General features: G+C 45.9%; 1 protein-coding gene across 1 annotated transcript; it reads right to left on the minus strand.

Moving 5' to 3' along the window:
• Positions 1-15,373: 15,373 nt before the first annotated feature.
• Positions 15,374-16,501, minus strand: LOC123412600. The gene is made up of 4 exons (XM_045105553.1): positions 16,225-16,501; positions 15,870-16,141; positions 15,740-15,772; positions 15,374-15,656 (listed from the first exon to the last, which is right to left on the minus strand). Exons 1-4 carry the CDS (start codon positions 16,439-16,441, stop codon positions 15,567-15,569), a joined length of 612 nt encoding a protein of 203 aa, XP_044961488.1. The 5' UTR covers positions 16,442-16,501; the 3' UTR covers positions 15,374-15,566.
• Positions 16,502-18,413: the final 1,912 nt, after the last annotated feature.

An 18,413-nucleotide genomic window follows, 5' to 3' on the forward strand; every position in this document is an offset into this window, starting at 1 on the left:
CGACGATCAAAAGAGAGTAGAGAAGCAAATGGGGGAGAACTGCTGGAAGGGGCGGCGTGTCGTGCTATGTTAGAAGTGGAAGGAGACGGCCTTACTTTCTCTGACTTTCTCACTAGCGTGCTCTGCTTTGACCAGACACACTTGAGGTGCACCATACCTGCAGATTGTTCCGACAGGCTACGACTTGCCCGACTACATCAAGGGGGAAGAGTTGGAGACCTTTCGGTGAGAGGAGATGTGTATAGTAGATGGATGAGCGGGGGGATCCCGTCGGACTTGTTTCTCGAGCAAGCTTGTCCCTGCATCTTGCGGCGGCGACGGTGATGGTTGTATGGATGTGTGATGCAGTAGTGCATGGTTGTCATGGGGGAATCTTCTATTTGCCGCATTTTGCGGCAAGTAGTTGAGGTTTCGCATACCCCCACGCGATATTTTGTGCCGGCCCAGTTCCCCGGTTCTAGGAACCTTCTAGGAGGTTCCTTGAACTGCTTTTTTCTATTTTTTTACCGGTTTCTTCTCTTTTTTTGTTTTTGTGTTTATGCTTATTTTTTCTTTTTTCTTTTTTCTGTTCCTTTTTTTTGTTTCTTTTTTCCAAGGCTATTTTATCTTTTTAAAATAAGTTCATTTTCAAAAAATTGTTCTTCGAATACAAAAAATGTTTCTGCTTTTAAAAAAAATGTTCTAAACTTCAAATAGTTGCCGTTTTTCAAAAACATTCATAACTTCAATAAATGTTCTGGATTTTCAGAAAATGTTCGGCATTTCAAAAAAATGTTCAATATTTTAAGAAAGTGTGTTGGGATTTTGAAAAAAAGTTTGTTATTTTTAGAAAATATCAGGACTAATTTCATGTTCGAAATTTGTTCTTAAATTTTGAAAAATGTTCTTGCTTTTAAAAAATGTTCCAACTTTAAAAAAATTATCGTTTTTCAAACATTGTTCATAAATTCAAAACAAAACTAAATTTTAAAAAATGATCGTCAAATTTGAAAAAAAATCTTGAAATTCCAAATGAAAAGGAAAAAAGGAAAGAAAAAGCAAACGAAAAAAGCAAAAAGGGGAAAAGAAACAGTAAAAAAGAAAAAGGAAATTTTTATATATTTTTGAGACAAAAAAAGAAAGCTGAGCCGGCCTAGTTAGGCCGTCCCCCCCTAAGCTTGCGAGCATCTCCCTGTCGCATGCTGCGGCAGGTAGGAGCTCCCGTCACCATAGAGTCAAAACGGTGTGTCCCGGCTGGCCCCTAAATGTTTTCAGGCCTCTGGCTTACCATAACGGGCTAAGAGCAACTCTGGCATACCCCGCAAAATCTGTACCCACAAAACGCATTTGCGGTTTCACTTAGATCTCGTTTACGGATCGAAAATAAACGCGGATGAACAGAAACCGTAAATGAAACTGCATAATTTGAAAATATAGTTTCGCCGGAAGTTCATAGTACATACTACATAGATTACATACTACATACTACATCATTGCGAGCTCAGTCCTCCTCGTCGGAGCTGCCGAGGTCGATGTACATCGCCTTCTGCTCCTCGCGGATGCGCCGCCACTCGTCGTCCTTCGCCTTAGCGGCGATGTTGGCCTCGACCGCCTGCCGCCACTGGAGGTCTTCGATCTCCTCGTCGTGGCGTCGGCGCTCCGCCTCCTCGTGCAAGCTGCGCTCGGCAATGGCTGCCGCAACCGCTTCCACGTCGGCGACGAAGTCCTCCGGCCCGACGACTCCGCGACGGCCGACCTCCTCGGGCTCCTCCTTGACGGCGACGACGTCCTACGGCTCCTCCAACCACTGCCTCTTCACAAGGAGAAGGCGCGCGCAAGAGGAGGAGCCCGCGGCCGAGGACGAGCCCGCGGCGACCTGCCGACGGTCGTACTCCTCCGTCTCCCGGACGCGGAAGCTCGCCGGCGGCGGCATGCCGAGGTTGGTCCACCTCCGGGCCCCGCGCTTCCTCGCGGCGTCCGACCGGACGCGCCGCTCACGCTCCGGGTCACTTCCGCCGGCGGATCTGCTGTCGGAGCCGCGTCCGGAGCTCCACATTGCGGCTGGAGGCGGAGGAGGTGGTCGCCGGCTGCAAGAAATGTGAGGAAGGGGTGGGGAATCGCGGGGCTCGGCGACGGCGGGGGATAGGGTTTCGACCCGCAAACGCGCCGCGGAACCGTAGATATAGTGGTCGGGGCGTGCGTTTTGCGGGCCGCAGCAAATTTTTTTACGGGCCGGGCGAGTATGCGGCTCTGTTCTAACCGAAAAAATGGACCTAACCCGCATACTCGTCGGACTTTTGCGGGTTTGCCTTTTTTACGTGGTCTGCTAGAGTTGCTCTAATGGGTCGAACCAGACCACCTGAATCTTGACAGACAAAGGACATCATTTCGAGTGAGCGCAACTTAAAATCCAATCAGACTGAAAATTAATCAAAAGTATTTTTAACATTTCAATTACTACCTAATGTTTTCCTATTATTTTGCTACGCCTGTTGATCTAAAATGTTTTTTCTATGCCCGAGCCCGCGACGCGACAACCACACCGCACCCTTTCCCCGGAGCGTCGTCTGCAGTCTCGAGACTCCTGCTCCTGCTCCTACTGCTCCTCCTCCCCGTGGCTCGATCCCCCACGCGTCCCCTGCCCCAGCTCAGAACCGTGGCTGCCACTGCCGGCTCACCGGCGGCGGCCATCACGCCCTCGACCCGGTAGGTACGGGTACCTACCTACGCCACTAGCTGATTCTCATCTTAGGGAATCCTTATCGGAAAAAAAAAATCTCAGGGAATGCGTTGTGTGCGCTCGAAAAAAAAAATCTTAGGGGACGCGTTGTGTGGGCTCAAAAAAAAAGGGCAAACCAAATGTTTGGTGTTATGCCTATGCGGGGCTTTGGCAGGAACCTGCAGGCTTTGTATTTGCTCCAAGAGTGATCAATTGATCCGAGATGGGCGTAAGTTTAGCAGATATTTTCAGTTTGGAGAGGTGATTTGTGAGTCATGGCCTGCACTGCACTGCTGGTATTTGGCTACCAGTGACTGAGCTACCAACAAGTTATATGACTGCTGATATCTGTATTTATATTACCCTACATGCATAGAATGAGTGGTCTTTGCAATCTAGCTAGTAGTAGCTTATACTCCTACTATTTAACTCTGAACAGCTGATCTTACTACACTAGTAGAAAACAGGGCTATCGTTCGGTCCTGGCCAGCCCATTAGAAGAACCGGGACCAATGGGGGTATTAGACCCGGTTCGTGAGCCGAGGGGGCCGGCCGGGGCCTCGTGGGCATTGTTCCCGGTTCGTGTAGAACCATTTGTCCCGGTTCGAGCCACGAACCGGGACCAATGGTCCTCGCTGCTGGCCCACAACCATTGGTCCCGGTTCGTGGCATGAACCGGGACGGAAGGGGTGGCTTTAGTCCCGGTTCATGCCACGAACCGGCATAAATAACTTGTCTATATATACCCACCGCCGCGGCAGAGCACTCCACAGTGCTCTGTTTTTTCAATCCGGCGAGGCTATGCACATGAGGTGTTCACCTCCTATGCACACGAGGTGTTCGATGAAATGCCCGAGCCACACTAGTTAAGCTTTCTCCTCTCGAAGCTCGACCTAGGAGCTCCATTTTTTCGAGATTTGTCTAGATTTAGGGGTCCGTCACGCCCTGTCCCCATTTTCACCGCCGTTGATCGTCCGCGCCGATCTCGTCGCCGGCACCACCGTGGTGAGCCTCTTGTTCTTATCTTCTTTATGATACTTGTCTGATTTTCTTACTTTAGATAGATATTTGTCTGATTTTCTTAATTTTGACACACATAATTATATGTAATGCACGTAGATGAACCGACAATGGATGTATGGTGACAGATACACCTCCAAGTATATTAAGGGCGTGCATATTTTTCTCAAAGTTGCTGAGGCAAACAAGCAGAATGGTTTTATGTGTTGTCCATGCAGTAAATGTGGGAATACGAAGTCTTACTCTGACCGGAAAATCCTTCACACCCACCTGCTTTACAAGGGTTTCATGCCACACTATAATGTTTGGACGAGGCACGGAGAAATAGGGGTTATGATGGAAGACGGCGAAGAAGAAGAGGACGATGACAACTATGTGCCCCCTGAATACGGTGATGCTGCAACGGGGGGAGCTGCTGAAGATCAAGAGGAACCAGACAATGTGCCCGATGATGCTGCAACGGGGGAAGCTGCTGAAGATCAAGAGAAACCAGACGATGTGCCCGATGATGATCTCCGCCGGGTCATTGTCGATGCAAGGACGCAATGCGAAAGTCAAAAGGAGAAGCTGAAGTTCGATCACATGTTAGAGGATCACAAAAAAAAGTTGTACCCCAATTGTGAAGATGGCAACACAAAGCTGGGTACCGTACTGGAATTGCTGCAGTGGAAGGCAGAGAATGTTGTGCCTGACAAAGGATTTGAGAAGCTACTGAAAATATTGAAGAAGAAGCTTCCAAAGGATAATTAATTGCCCGACAGTACGTACGCAACAAAGAAGGTTGTATGCCCTCTAGGATTGGAGGTGTAGAAGATACATGCATGTCGTAATGACTGCATCCTCTACCGCGGTGCGTACGAGGATTTGAACGCATGCCCTGTATGCGGTGCATTGCGGTATAAGATCAGACGAGATGACCATGGTGATGTTGACGGCGAGCCCCGCAGGAAGAGAGTTCCTGCGAAGGTGATGTGGTATGCTCCTATAATACCACGGTTGAAACGAATGTTCAGAAACAAAGAGCATGCCAAGTTGATGCGATGGCACAGTGAGGACGGTAAGAAAGATGGGAAGTTGAGAGCACCCGCTGACGGGTCGCAGTGGAGAAAAATTGAGAGAGAGTACTGGGCTGAGTTTGCACGTGACCCAAGGAACGTATGGTTTGGTTTAAGCGCGGATGGCATTAATTCTTTCGGGGAGCAGAGCAGCAATCACAACACCTGGCCCGTGACTCTATGTATGTATAAACTTCCTCCTTGGATGTGCATGAAGCGGAAGTTCATTATGATGCCAGTTCTCATCCAAGGCCCTAAGCAACCCGTCAACGACATTGATGTGTACCTAAGGCCATTAGTTGAAGAACTTTTACAGCTGTGGAATGGAAACGGTGTACGTGCGTGGGATGAGCACAAACAGGAGGAATTTAACCTGCACTCGTTGCTGTTTGTAACCATCAACGATTGGCCCGCTCTCAGTAACCTTTCAGGACAGACAAACAAGGGATACCACGCATGCACGCACTGTTTAGCTGACACCTAAAGTATATACCTGGGAAGCTGCAGGAAGAATGTGTACCTGGGGCATCGCCGATTTCTTCCGACCAACCATCAATGTCGAAAGAAAGGCAAGCATTTCAAAGGCGAGGCAGATCACCGGAAGAAGCCCGCCATGCGTAGCGGTGATCACGTACTTGCTATTGTCAATGATTTACACGTAATCTTTGGAAAGGGTCCCGGCGGACAGGCAGTTCCGAGTGACGTTGGGGGACACGCACCCATGTGGAAGAAGAAGTCTATATTTTGGGACCTACCCTACTGGAAAGACCTAGAGGTCCACTCTTCGATAGACGTGATGCACGTGATGAAGAACCTTTGCGTCAACCTGCTAGGCTTCTTGGGCGTGTATGGGAAGACAAAAGATACAACTGAGGCACGGGAAGACCTCTAACGTTTGCACGAAAAAGACGGCATGCCTCCAAAGTAGTATGAAGGTCCTGCCAGCTACGCTCTTACCAAAGAAGAGAAGGAAATCTTCTTTGAATGCCTGCTTAGTATGAAGGTCCCGACTGGCTTCTCGTCGAATATAAAGGGAATAATAAATATGGCTGAGAAAAAGTTTCAGAACCTAAAGTCTCATGACTGCCACGTGATTATGACACAACTGCTTTTGGTTGCATTGAGGGGGCTTCTACCGGAAAACGTCCGATTAGCCATTGTGAAGCTACGTGCATTCCTCAATGCAATCTCTAAGAAGGTGATCGATCCAGAAATCATACCAAGGCTAAGGAGTGATGTGGTGCAATGTCTTGTTAGTTTCGAGCTGGTGTTCCCACCATCCTTCTTCAATATCATGACGCACGTCCTAGTTCATCTAGTTGAGGAGATTGTCATTCTGGACCCCGTATTTCTACACAATATGTACCCCTTTGAGAGGTTCATGGGAGTCCTAAAGAAATATGTCCGTAACCGCGCTAGGCCAGAAGGAAGCATCTCCATGGGCCATCAAACAGAGGATGTCATTGGGTTTTGTGTTGACTTCATTCCTGACCTTAAGAAGATAGGTCTCCCTAAATCGTGGTATGAGGGGAGACTGACTGGAAAAGGCACGCTTGGAGGGGAGACAATAATATGCAGGGACGGATATTCTTGGTCTCAAGCACACTGCACAGTTCTACAGAACTCTACCTTGGTGACCCTTTATGTCGATGAACACAAGAACAGTCTGCGCTCCAAACACTCGGAGCAGTGCGACGACTGGATTACATGTGAACACATCAGGACTTTCAGCAGTTGGTTGGAAACACGTCTCACAGATGAAAACACTGTTTGTGATGAGCTGTACTCGTTGTTCAGGGGACCATCTTCGACTGTTACGATTTGGAGAGGATACGAGATAAATGGGAATACATTTTACACGATCACCCAAGATCAAAAGAGCACCAACCAAAACAGCGGTATCCGCTTTGATGCAGCCACCGAGAGGGGAAAGGACACATATTATGGTTACATAGTGGACATATGGGAACTTGACTACGGAGTAGATTTTAAGGTCCCTTTGTTTAAGTGCAAATGGGTCAATCTGTCAGGAGGCGGGGTACAGGTAGACCCACAGTACGGAATGACAACAGTGGATCTGAACAATCTTGGGTACACTGACGAACCGTTCGTCCTAGCCAATGATGTGGCACAGGTTATCTATGTGAAGGACATGTCTACCAAACCGAGAAAAATAAAAAAATAAGGAAGCGAATACATCATACGATGAGCCAAAGCGCCACATAGTTCTTTCAGGAAAAAGGGACATCGTGGGAGTGGAGGGCAAGACAGACATGTCCGAAGATTATGAAAAGTTTCATGAAATTCCTCCCTTCAAAGTCAAGGCTGACCCAAGCATCCTCATAAATGATGAAGATTATCCATGGTTACGGTGCAATAAGGAAAGGACACAAGCGAAGAAAAAGTGAAGACTATATCCACAACTATTATGATGATACCATGCCAACTTTCAACCTTTTTGTAGTTCATTTGAAATGCATGTTGTAACAGACAAGTTTCCGTATGAAATCCTGATACTTTGAAAGAGATTGTCCGTTTTGTACACGAAGTGCATCCAGTTATTGTCGTAACCCTCTCAATTTTCTTGCATATGCTATGTGGATGAAATAATGATACCATGCCAAAATAAAAGAGAGACGCAATGCTCACCTCCACGTTGCTTAGCTTCAGGCCAACGTGCAGGTGAGCACTGCGCTTCTCAACTAAAACCTGTACCAAATAAAATGCCTTTGTAACAGCCTTAGAACTGGTACTAAAGGAATCAACTAAAAAGCTTTTATAAACCTCTAGTATTATTGAAACTAAAATTATATAGAATTTTGTTGCAAACTTTAATAGCAAAAAGAATTATCATAAAAGAAAATAAATAAGTAATTAGAATTTTGTTCAAAACATTAAAAGCAAAAAATAATTATCATAAAAGAAAATAAATAAGTAATTAGAATTTTGTTACAAACTTTAATAGCAAAAATAATTATCGTAAAAGGAAATAAATAAGTAATTAGAAACAAAAAAGAAAGCAAAAAAACTGGGAAAAAATTAAAATAAAGGAATCAACTAAAAAGCTTTTATAAACCTCTAGTATTATTGAAACTAAAATTATATAGAATTTTGTTACAAACTTGTTGGGGAACGTCGCATGGGAAACAAAAAATTTCCTACGCGCACGAAGACCTATCATGGTGATGTCCATCTACGAGAGGGGATTTCTGATCTACGTACCCTTGTAGACCGCACAGCAGAAGCGTTAGTGAACGCGGTTGATGTAGTGGAACGTCCTCACGTCCCTCGATCCGCCCCGCGAACCGTCCCACGAACCGTCCCGGGATCCGTCTCACGATCTAGTGCCGAACGGACGGCACCTCCGCGTTCAGCACATGTACAGCTCGACGATGATCTCGGACTTCTTGATCCAGCATGAGAGACGGAGAGGTAGATGAGTTCTCCGGCAGCGTGACGGCGCTCCGGAGGTTGGTGGTGACCTGATCTCGGCAGGGCTCCGCCCGAGCTCCGCAGAAACGCGATCTAGAGGTAAAACCGTGGAGGTATGTGGTCGGGCTGCCTTTGAAAAGTTGTCTCAAATCAGCCCTAAAACCTCTGTATATATAGGTGGGAGGGGAGGGGCCTTGCCTTGGGACTCAAGAGGCCCCAAGGGGTTCGGCCGAAGGGGGGGAGGAGGATTCCTCCTCCAATCCTAGTCCAACTAGGATTGGAAGGTGGAGTCCTTCCCTTCCATCCCACTTCCCCTTTTTTTCTTTTCTCTATGATTTTCTTATCTCCTGCGCAGGGGCCTCTTTGTGCTTGCCCACCAGCCCACCAAGGGCTGGTGCGCCACCCCCAAGGCCTATGGGCTTCCCCGGGGTGGGTTGCCCCCCCCCAGTGAACACCCGGAACCCATTCGTCATTCCCGGTACATTCCCGGTAACTCTGAAAACCTTCCGGTAATCAAATGAGGTCATCCTATATATCAATCTTCGTTTCCGGACCATCCCGGAAACCCTCGTGACGTCCGTGATCTCATCCGGGACTCCAAACAACATTCGGTAACCAACCATATAACTCAAATACGCATAAAACAACGTCGAACCTTAAGTGTGCAGACCCTGCGGGTTCGAGAACTATGCAGACATGACTCGACTGACTCCTCGGTCAATATCCAATAGCAGGACCTGGATGCCCATATTGGATCCCACATATTATACGAAGATCTTATCATTTGAACCTCAGTGCCAAGGATTCATATAATCCCGTATTTCATTCCCTTTGTCCTTCGGTATGTTACTTGCCCGAGATTCGATCGTCAGTATCCGCATACCTATTTCAATCTCGTTTACCGACAAGTCTCTTTACTCGTTCCGTAATACAAGATCCCGCAACTTACACTTAGTCACATTGCTTGCAAGGCTTGTGTGTGATGTTGTATTACCGAGTGGGCCCCGAGATACCTCTCCGTCACACGGAGTGACAAACCTGTAGAGCATCTTTATAGTCACCCAGTTACGTTGCGACGTTTGATACACATAAAGCATTCCTCCGGTGTCAGTGAGTTATATGATCTCTTGGTCATAGGAACAAATACTTGACACGCAGAAAACAGTAGCAACAAAATGACACGATCAACATGCTACGTCTATTAGTTTGGGTCTAGTCCATCACGTGATTCTCCTAATGACGTGATCCAGTTATCAAGCAACAACACATTGTTCATAATCAGAAGACCCTGACTATCTTTGATCAACTGGCTAGCCAACTAGAGGCTTGCTAGGGACAGTGTTTTGTCTATGTATCCACACATGTATATAAGTCTTCATTCAATACAATTATAGCATGGATAATAAAAGATTATCTTGATACAGGAATTACAATAATAACTATATTTATTATTACCTCTAGGGCATAATTCCAACAAAACTTTAATAGCAAAAAGAATTATCGTAAAAGAAAATAAATAAGTAATTAGAATTTTGTTCAAAACATTAAAAGCAAAAAGAATTATCATAAAAGAAACTAAATAAGTAATTAGAATTTTGTTACAAACTTTAATAGAAATAACAATTATCGTAAAAGAAAATAAATAAGTAATTAGAAACAAAAAAAGAAAGCAAAAAACAGGAAAAAAAAGTGCCACCTACAGGGCCACCACGGCGTGCATACGACTAGAAACCCATTACTAGGGCCAGGATGCAGGCCCGTAGTAGGCCCAATAGGCCCACTAGCACAGAGAGTGATTTTAGGCCCGTAAGCCTGCAGTAGAGAGGAGCTCGAAGTGGTTGGTTCGGCAGGGCTTATAAACCACTCCGAGCCCCTCTCGGCTAGCAAGGTGGGACTAGACATAGCACCGCACCGGGCAAGGCCTTTGGTCCCGGTTGGTGGCACCAACCGGGACTAAAGGGAGGCATTGGTACAAGTTGGTTCAACCAAACGGGACCAAATGCCTCTGCTTCCCGCCCTTCGGGCTGCTGAAAAGAGACCTTTAGTCCCGGTTTGTGCCACCAACCGGTACCAATGCCTCTGCTTCCCGCCCGTTGGGCTGCTGAAAAGAGACCTTTGGTCCCGGTGGGTGACACCAACCGGTACCAATGCCCCCCTTCCCGTCCGTCGGGCTGCTGAAAAGAGACCTTTGGTCCCGGTTGGTGCCACCAACCGGGACTAAAGGTGGGGCTATATAAGCGACAGCTTGGAAATTTTTATCTCTCCCCCTCTCTCCATTCGATCCCGACGCAGACGCCGCCCCTGCCCCCCGCCGATGCCGACGCCGACGCCGACGCTGCCAGGCTGCCAGAAACGCTGCCGCCCGCGAAGCCGTCCTCGTCGTCGCCGCCACCTATGCTGGCCGCCTGCGCCTCCTCCATCTGCCCGTCGACGAGCAGCCCGACCCTCCTCTGCTTCCCACAGTGAGATCTGCCGCAACTCCTCCCTCTCCTCCTCTAGCTCCAGCTAGCCTCCTCCCGTCGGCAGGCGCCCCTCCTCTCCCCACGCCGTGCTCAGCGCCCCCATCCTCTCCCCTCGCCGGCAGGGCCGGTCCTACATATCTCTTTTTCACTCCGATTTCTTCTGTTGGTTAGGATTAGAACAGACAAGCTCGGAATTTTATTCATAACTAATACAAAACAACAATATCTTGTAATTTCTAAATTTGTAGTCATCCAGATCTTTGTTCGAAACCTTTCTTTTTTTTAAATTAAACTAACAATGTTATTAATTTCTTGTACCATATGTTTGTGTTCTAGTTTGCAAGATGTTATCTAGATAGTACGCATCTGGTAATAACTAAAGAAAATAAATTCGCGTATTAGTTGATTAAGATCAAGGAAGGAGATATTGACATTTTTCCATAACAGGTACAAGTACTTATGTTAGAAATTCCATGGAATAATGCCTACTGTTGAAAAAGAAGTGACAATTATAGGATAAAAATAATTATTGTAGGCACGAACGTCGAAGAAACATATAGCATTATTTTGGTAGTCCTACGAATATGATACTTGTGCATCTCGACCTATTTTAGTAGTCCTCCATATCGGATACTTGTGCATTTCGGATACTTGTGCATTTCGGATACTCTAGGAACATCATTTCCTTTGATATGCTTATCATATGTTGTCCTGCATGAGCGATGGAATTAGATATGCAATTTTTGCTCACTGGAATAAACATTTCTGTCACTTTTGGCAAAACTTATGGTAGTTGAATTAATCTAATGTTGTTACCAACCAAAAGATGGCATATATTAATTATTGTTCATTAGATTGTTAGTTGTAGTGCAATGTGAGACAGATAATTAACAACTAGTATTACCACCATAGTGAATAAAGCTTTGGTTTTATTTATTTATAGTAAGTGCTTAGTAGTTGAAGTAGTTGATTTAATAAAACTACTTTATTTTACTATATATAGAAGTAGTTTATTTTTAGCAAGAAAATTAATAGAACTAGCTTATTTTTTAGTTCATTTTACGATGCCTATCCCACATCCTCGTCGTCGACTCGGCGGAGGACACCTGCTTGATCAGAGGGGCCCTGTCCGGGACTGGGCTCCGCCCGGCTGGTATTGGGAGGTGCTACCTTCCGGGGAGCATAGGTTGGTGAGGAGGCAACCCGTTGTTGACCCGATCCTTGTTTGGTGGCGGTCGCGTGGGCCAGTGACGGTACCGAGGCTTCCGGACACCGCGGAGGTGGTACGTCACCATGTCAGCGAGGAGGACGAGCACGTCCGTCGCTACATGGTTGCATTGGAGGGTAGGTTCTCCAATACCTGGCAGGTTCTTCAGGGATCTCACTAGAGCTATGATCCTGTGATGGTTCCTTTTCTTTGGGTGTCCACCGCCCGCGACGATACCCGTCGGGCGCTACGGTTATAGATGTATTAGTGATGCTATATGTATGACAAGAGATGATGTAGTTTTGCTTATAATTGAATGCATGCTAATTTGAATACTACTTTATTTTACGATTTGATTTTGCTTATTGAATGCTTAAATTGGAAAAGTACTCCTACTTTGAATGCTAAAATTGGAGAGCACTATGCAGAAATCTAGGAGCCCCCTCCATCATCCACGTCGTCGTCCCCGTCACCGACCCCCCTCCGACCTCGAGTCACGGTCTATATTGTTTTATGCTATTTTACCTTAAAGAGGGTATTTAATTAGGTCCTACCTAATACTGATGATCATGTTGCTGTAAATGTTGTATGACAATGTTGTAAAGGGTAGTAATTGGTCTCTTCAGCTGCTTTTCAGAGATGGAGTTCTTCACGATTATACTTGAGAAATCCTCCAGTAGGCAGGTGTTGCCGGAAAATTTTGTGAAGATGATGGACGGCCATCGGCCACAGAACATGAAGCTGAGGCAGGCCAGCAACGGGCTTCGCAAGCTGTGGGACGTGGAGGTGGTGTTCGACACCGATGGAAGCATGTACCTAGATCATGGTTGGAAGCAGTTCGTCCGTGCCTACGACCTGCGGCACGGGTACTTCCTTGTCTTCAGGTACGACGGCGGGGCCACGTTCACCGTGAAGGTGTTCGACACGACTATGTGTCGGAGGCGCTACCAGGACGACGACAATGCCAGTATGCTCTGTCTCTTCTTCCTCTCCATTAGGCTATGTCTCACACCCATTTAAAAAAAAACTTTTTTGCATTTGGCAAGGCAATGGGAGCAGGAGCAGCGAGTACTGACAATGTTGTAAAGGGTAGTAATTGGTCTCTTCTGCTGCTTTTCAAAGATGGAGTTCTTCACGATTATACTTGAGAAATCCTCCAGCAGGCAGGTGCTGCCGGACAATTTTGTGAAGATGTTGGACGGTCATCGGCCACAGAACATGAAGCTGAGGCAGGCCGGCAACGGGCTTCGCAAGCTGTGGTACGTGGATGTGGCGTTCAACACCGATGGAAGCATGTACCTAGATCGTGGCTGGAAGCAGTTCGTCCGTGCCTACGACCTGCGGCACGGGTACTTCCTTGTCTTCAGGTACGACGGCAATGCCACGTTCGCCGTGAAGGTGTTCGACATGACTATTTGTCGGGTGCGCTACCAGGACGACGACGATGCCAGTACGCTCTGTTTCTTCTTCCTATCCATTAGGCTATGTCTCACACCCATTTTAAAAAAAACTTTTTTGCATTTGCCAAGGCAATGGGAGCAGGAGCAGCGAGTACTGCGACAGGTGCTATGTCTACGGCAGCAATGACTCTAGCTATAGCAAAAGTAGCAGTGACTCTGGCTACAGCAAAAGTAGCAGCGACAATGGCCTCGCGATGGTGATCCCACAGCTGGGCGACAGGGTCGTGCCAATTCTGGTAGAGGAGTACATCCCACGGCCTGGGCTGGGGCTTCGCCGCTCTAAGCGCATCAGGATGATGAAGGAGAAGGTGAAGAAGCAGGAGTGAAGATCTTAAGAACCTGATGGAGCTTTAATCTTTATAGTGTAAACCTTTTAAGTACGATAGTGTTGAACTGCTACTGCACTTTTAAGTATGATGGTGGTGTGCCTGATGAAATTTTGTGCATGCTCATGGATGCTCATTGATGAAAGATAAAATTATTTCTTTTTGTGTTTGCTTAGGATGCTCCTTGGTTGGTGTATATAACAACCTAAATTAACCCCTAAACCAGCCCCTTTCAAAGAAAAACTCAACTTCAGCCAGGTGCTGACGCGTGGATGCCTTTTGGTCCCGGTTGGTGTCACCAACCGGGACTAAAGGCCCCCCTGCCTGGCCTAGCCGCAGCGGCCACGTGGAGGCCCATTTGTCCCGGTTGGTGTAAGAACCGGGACTAAAAGCCGAGGGCATTAGTAACAACCTTTTAGTCCCGGTTCTAAAACCGGGACAGAAGGCCCTTACGAACCGGGACAAAAGGCCATTTTTCTACTAGTGCTAGCAACCAATGGTGTATGCTTCGGACAAGAAGCATCCTGTTTAATACTCTTAGCATAGTTTACAGTCGCGTTAAGTGTAAGCGTTTCGTGTTATGCCAAGGTTGAATTTTGTTCATACCGTGTGAAACTGACGCTCACCATGCCAACAGTTTTAGGAGATCCAAAGCAGAGCAGAATGATGCTTCAATAACCTAGTTATTCACATGCCCTGTTTCCTATGAACCACTGATAAGGAAAGGGCCATCAAAACCACTTTGCCAAAGTCCACCGAACAATTAGCCAATCCATAAAGTTTAAACCACTTTGGGCATTACATGAGAAATGATGTTCTGTATTTCTATTTCTGTGAATTATTGACCGCTCAACGCATTTGTGAAGTCAACCATGATAGTGTAGTGCTTAGTTAGTACTCTTTTCGATGGCTTTGCACACGAACAGGGCATTGTGTGATGACATGTGTTCCTATCTTTTTGCTATATGGACTTATTCATCACAATGACATCGCCTTCTGCTACTTTTTAAGAACCAGGTAGCTGAAATCACCCGTGTGTTGAAGCCAGGCGGTGTATTTGTTTCGACAACCTTCTTATCCACCCCCACAAACAGTAGCCCGCTCTCTATCGACCCACTAAGGGCACTGAGACAGGTAAAAGAAGCCGTCGATCGTCTAGCGCTACTGCTTATTTACTGTGTGACAGGTTACCTAGCCTGATGTGCCCTCTCTGGTTGATTCTACAGATTGTTGGGTCAGTGAATAGCACCCACAACTTCTTCACTGGAGGAGAGTTGGAAGACCTGTGCAGGTCCTGTGGCCTGGTCACCTACAGCAACAAGGTGCAGAGGTTATTCATAATGTTCTCCGGTCAAATGCCGTAGACAAGAATCCCATTCAAACTTTGTATAGCCACGGTACGTTTCTGACAGGGTGCATTTATAGCTGTTATTTCCTGTTAAATCAGGTTGGGAGAGTGTAACTTAATTACACATTAGGCAAGTGAACCAAAATTGTAAAACATCAGATGCTTTGTACCACCACCACTTAACATGAGATGGAGGTTCATGCATGCCTCTTGATGTCTCTTCACCAAGTGAACCTGGTAATGAACTAAAACTTATGTTAATGGTGCAGATGTATAGTTTTCCTCACTACATATATTGACAATCGTTTTCGATTTGTGGATCAGGAGGCCTGCTCCCCATTACATCAATACAGAGTGCTTCACTAGTCTGTCTAGGCAGTTAGGAAGGAGATAGAAACTGCTCCGTCCAGATGGCTCATTCTACTCCCTACTTTCGATGCACTTAATACGACAGCCTGTGCTTCACAGTTCTACAAATATAACAGAACTCTGGTTGCTGGGTCACTGCTACACCAAAAGTACCATACGATGTTTCGAGTAGCATTCACAAGTGCAGCTTCATTTTCGAGGGTAATCAGCTGCTAGCCTCTGGATCTTTTTAACGCAATCCCTATCTAGAGGTGGCGAGATCCTTCTGTTTGCATTTCCCTGGAATATAAGAAATGTAAAAGATGAACATCAGTCGATAAACTTTTGGAATAAAGCCCTTTGTTTTTAGATGTGGGCCTGACCGTGTAGGCTTTCAACAGATTCCTCCATTTATCCTGAAAGATTGATCACCCACAAAAATTATCACCTTTTGCAATAAACAAGCAGAGATAGCATGCAATTAGGGTGCAATAAATCAGCAATTGACTATACCTTAAGATGCTCCGCCGTTCGAACTGATGTCCGAAACCTTTCATTCTTCAATTTAGCCCAGTGCCCAACCCCATATACAGATATGCCATCCACTAGCTCTTTCACCTCTTCAAATGTCCAGTGGTCGTTGTTTCTTCTGCACCCATGTTTTTGGCCTTTACCGGCAGAGCGCAAGTCTCGGGAGCATGGTTCCGTGTTTATCGACCATGTTCCTCTCTTGCGTGCACTTCTCGCGCGACCCCTGTGCCTCCAACCACTTTTTGCCATGTAATCTGAAGCACAAGCATATGTATTGAACTACTTGAGACAATGACAAATAGTATATTACAACAAACGGATCCTTTATAATTCGTACCTAGTAGACCGCAGGCCCCCTCCTCTGGTAGTGTGGTGGTGGGCACAAGCCTCCTGCTTCTCCGATGACAAGGTGGCGGGTAGCTAGACCCTGCTCCCTCTCTCATCTCCTCCTCTCCTCCTCCTCCTCCTCCTCCGCTGAGGACTGTGGTGGCAGGGGCCTCCTTTTTCTCACGAAGCACCTCCAGTGGAGCAGGCGCAAGTGTTTGTATTGTCATGCCATGATCACTAGTTCGGGAATAAAATTTGCATCCAATCTGCAATGATGAAACATATTCTCAATACATTGCTCCACGTTCTTTGTTTAGCAAGTTTGTACTTCTGCATGTGCGAAAATCTTGCCTCATGAGTAAATTTCGCCTCATTTAAATAAGTAGGATTGAATGCACCTGCAAGGAAAGCTTCACACATTAATTGGTTTCAAAGTCGAACCATGAATAAATTTCTTGCTTGTGTAATGAAGTTTGGAATAGACGCAACAATTAAACATCATACCATTCAGCAATTTGTCAATATCATGTTCATCTTGGGGTCCTTCTAAGAGTGCTTGGAAGTCCATGATGTCATAATCCACACATGTTGAGTAAACTTCAATCTCCTGCTGTCATCAGAGCAATGAAATGTATGTTAATTTCGTTCTAGGATTTTGGTGCACCCGTTGTGAATTCTGTAAGTAAGATTTAATAAGAACTAAATAACGTGGATCATATATGAACTATGCTAGTCGACATTGCTATATATTACATCCTGTTAAAATGGAAGTTGAATAAACCAAGGAATATGCTTCAATACTTTTAATTTACTATTTTGGTTCTTCTTATACCCTTCTTTTAGAGAATGGCTTTTTTTTTACAAATGTAGTCCGGCTCCATTTTTATGGAAATGAAACCAAGCATCGAACTAGTCGTGCACGGTGTCTAGCATAAATACGTGAGCTGGTCGATCAACAAATTAAAGTAAATATATATACCTGGTTTGGAAGCGGATCATCAAAGATGGGCACCCAAATCTCTACTTGTTCCATTGTGTCAGTGAGCAGCTACCACACTTGCCCAATGTAGGAAACTGAAATCACGGCTTAAGTCAATGGATTTATTTAAAACTCCCTAGGTCTCAAAATAAGTGTCGTAGATTTAATACTAAGTTGGTATAAATTTTGTACTAGATCAACGATACTTATTTTAAGACAGAGGGAGTACTACATACTGTAAATGGCTTGATGAAAAATAAATACTTGTTCCATCCAGTATGTGCATGGTAAAGCCAGATATATGCTCCACGTGTTTATTTAATAGTTTTTCTCCTTCTTTAAAGCAACATTGTAGAGCCAGAGAGATACTTATTTGTTTTTCTTTCTGCATCGATGACCAAAAATAGTAATAGACGTGTATGCAGAGTCACCTAGCACTAGCAGGACGGTACACTGAAACGCAAACTATTGTACCACAAAGTAACTAGCCAGCAAATTAAGTGCCCAAGGTAATCCCGATCCAGCTAGCTAGCAATCAGATCAACTATCTAGTACTGTACAAGGTAAATGAAGAAGTTCCTCTCTGATCTGCAGCTACACATATGTATCCCATCCACACTAGCTAGCTACCCAGTAGGTGCTAATCAACTATGGAGTCTGGACAGAAGAGAGACCGGATGAATAACGTACCTGCGCAGGCTGCAACCGAACCGCGCGCAGGGCCTCCGGTGCGCCGTGCCGGAAGCTGGCGCACCGCCACGGATGTCGGACCAGTACGTTTGACGCCGGCCGGCAGCCCAAGATGGTGGTGGCAGCTTGGAGACACCTCGTCCCTCGACCTCTCCTTTCCTTGGTATGTGAGTGGCCGGGAGCCGTTATATATATATATATATATATATATATATATATATATATATATATATATATATATATATATATATATATGCATTGCCAAGGTAGCAACTTCCGGGAAGCTGCATATGACCCCCGGTGCGGTTCAGCTCCTGATCGTGTCTGTGTTTGTGTTAACTTGCAGTGAGCTTGATGAGATGGGATGCGATGTGAGCTGCAGCTTGCATGAAATTTCCTCCTTCCCAAGTACGAACCAGCATGGCGCAGTCCCCTCTTCAATTTCTAGCACTCCATCTCTTCACGCGCCATTCATTTCAGTTTCGTTTTGGGTTTGGGCACCAACCTCCACACTCACACACAGCCATGAG

Source organism: Hordeum vulgare, chromosome 7H, assembly GCF_904849725.1.
Source record: "Hordeum vulgare subsp. vulgare chromosome 7H, MorexV3_pseudomolecules_assembly, whole genome shotgun sequence".
NCBI classification, from domain to species: domain Eukaryota; kingdom Viridiplantae; phylum Streptophyta; class Magnoliopsida; order Poales; family Poaceae; genus Hordeum; species Hordeum vulgare.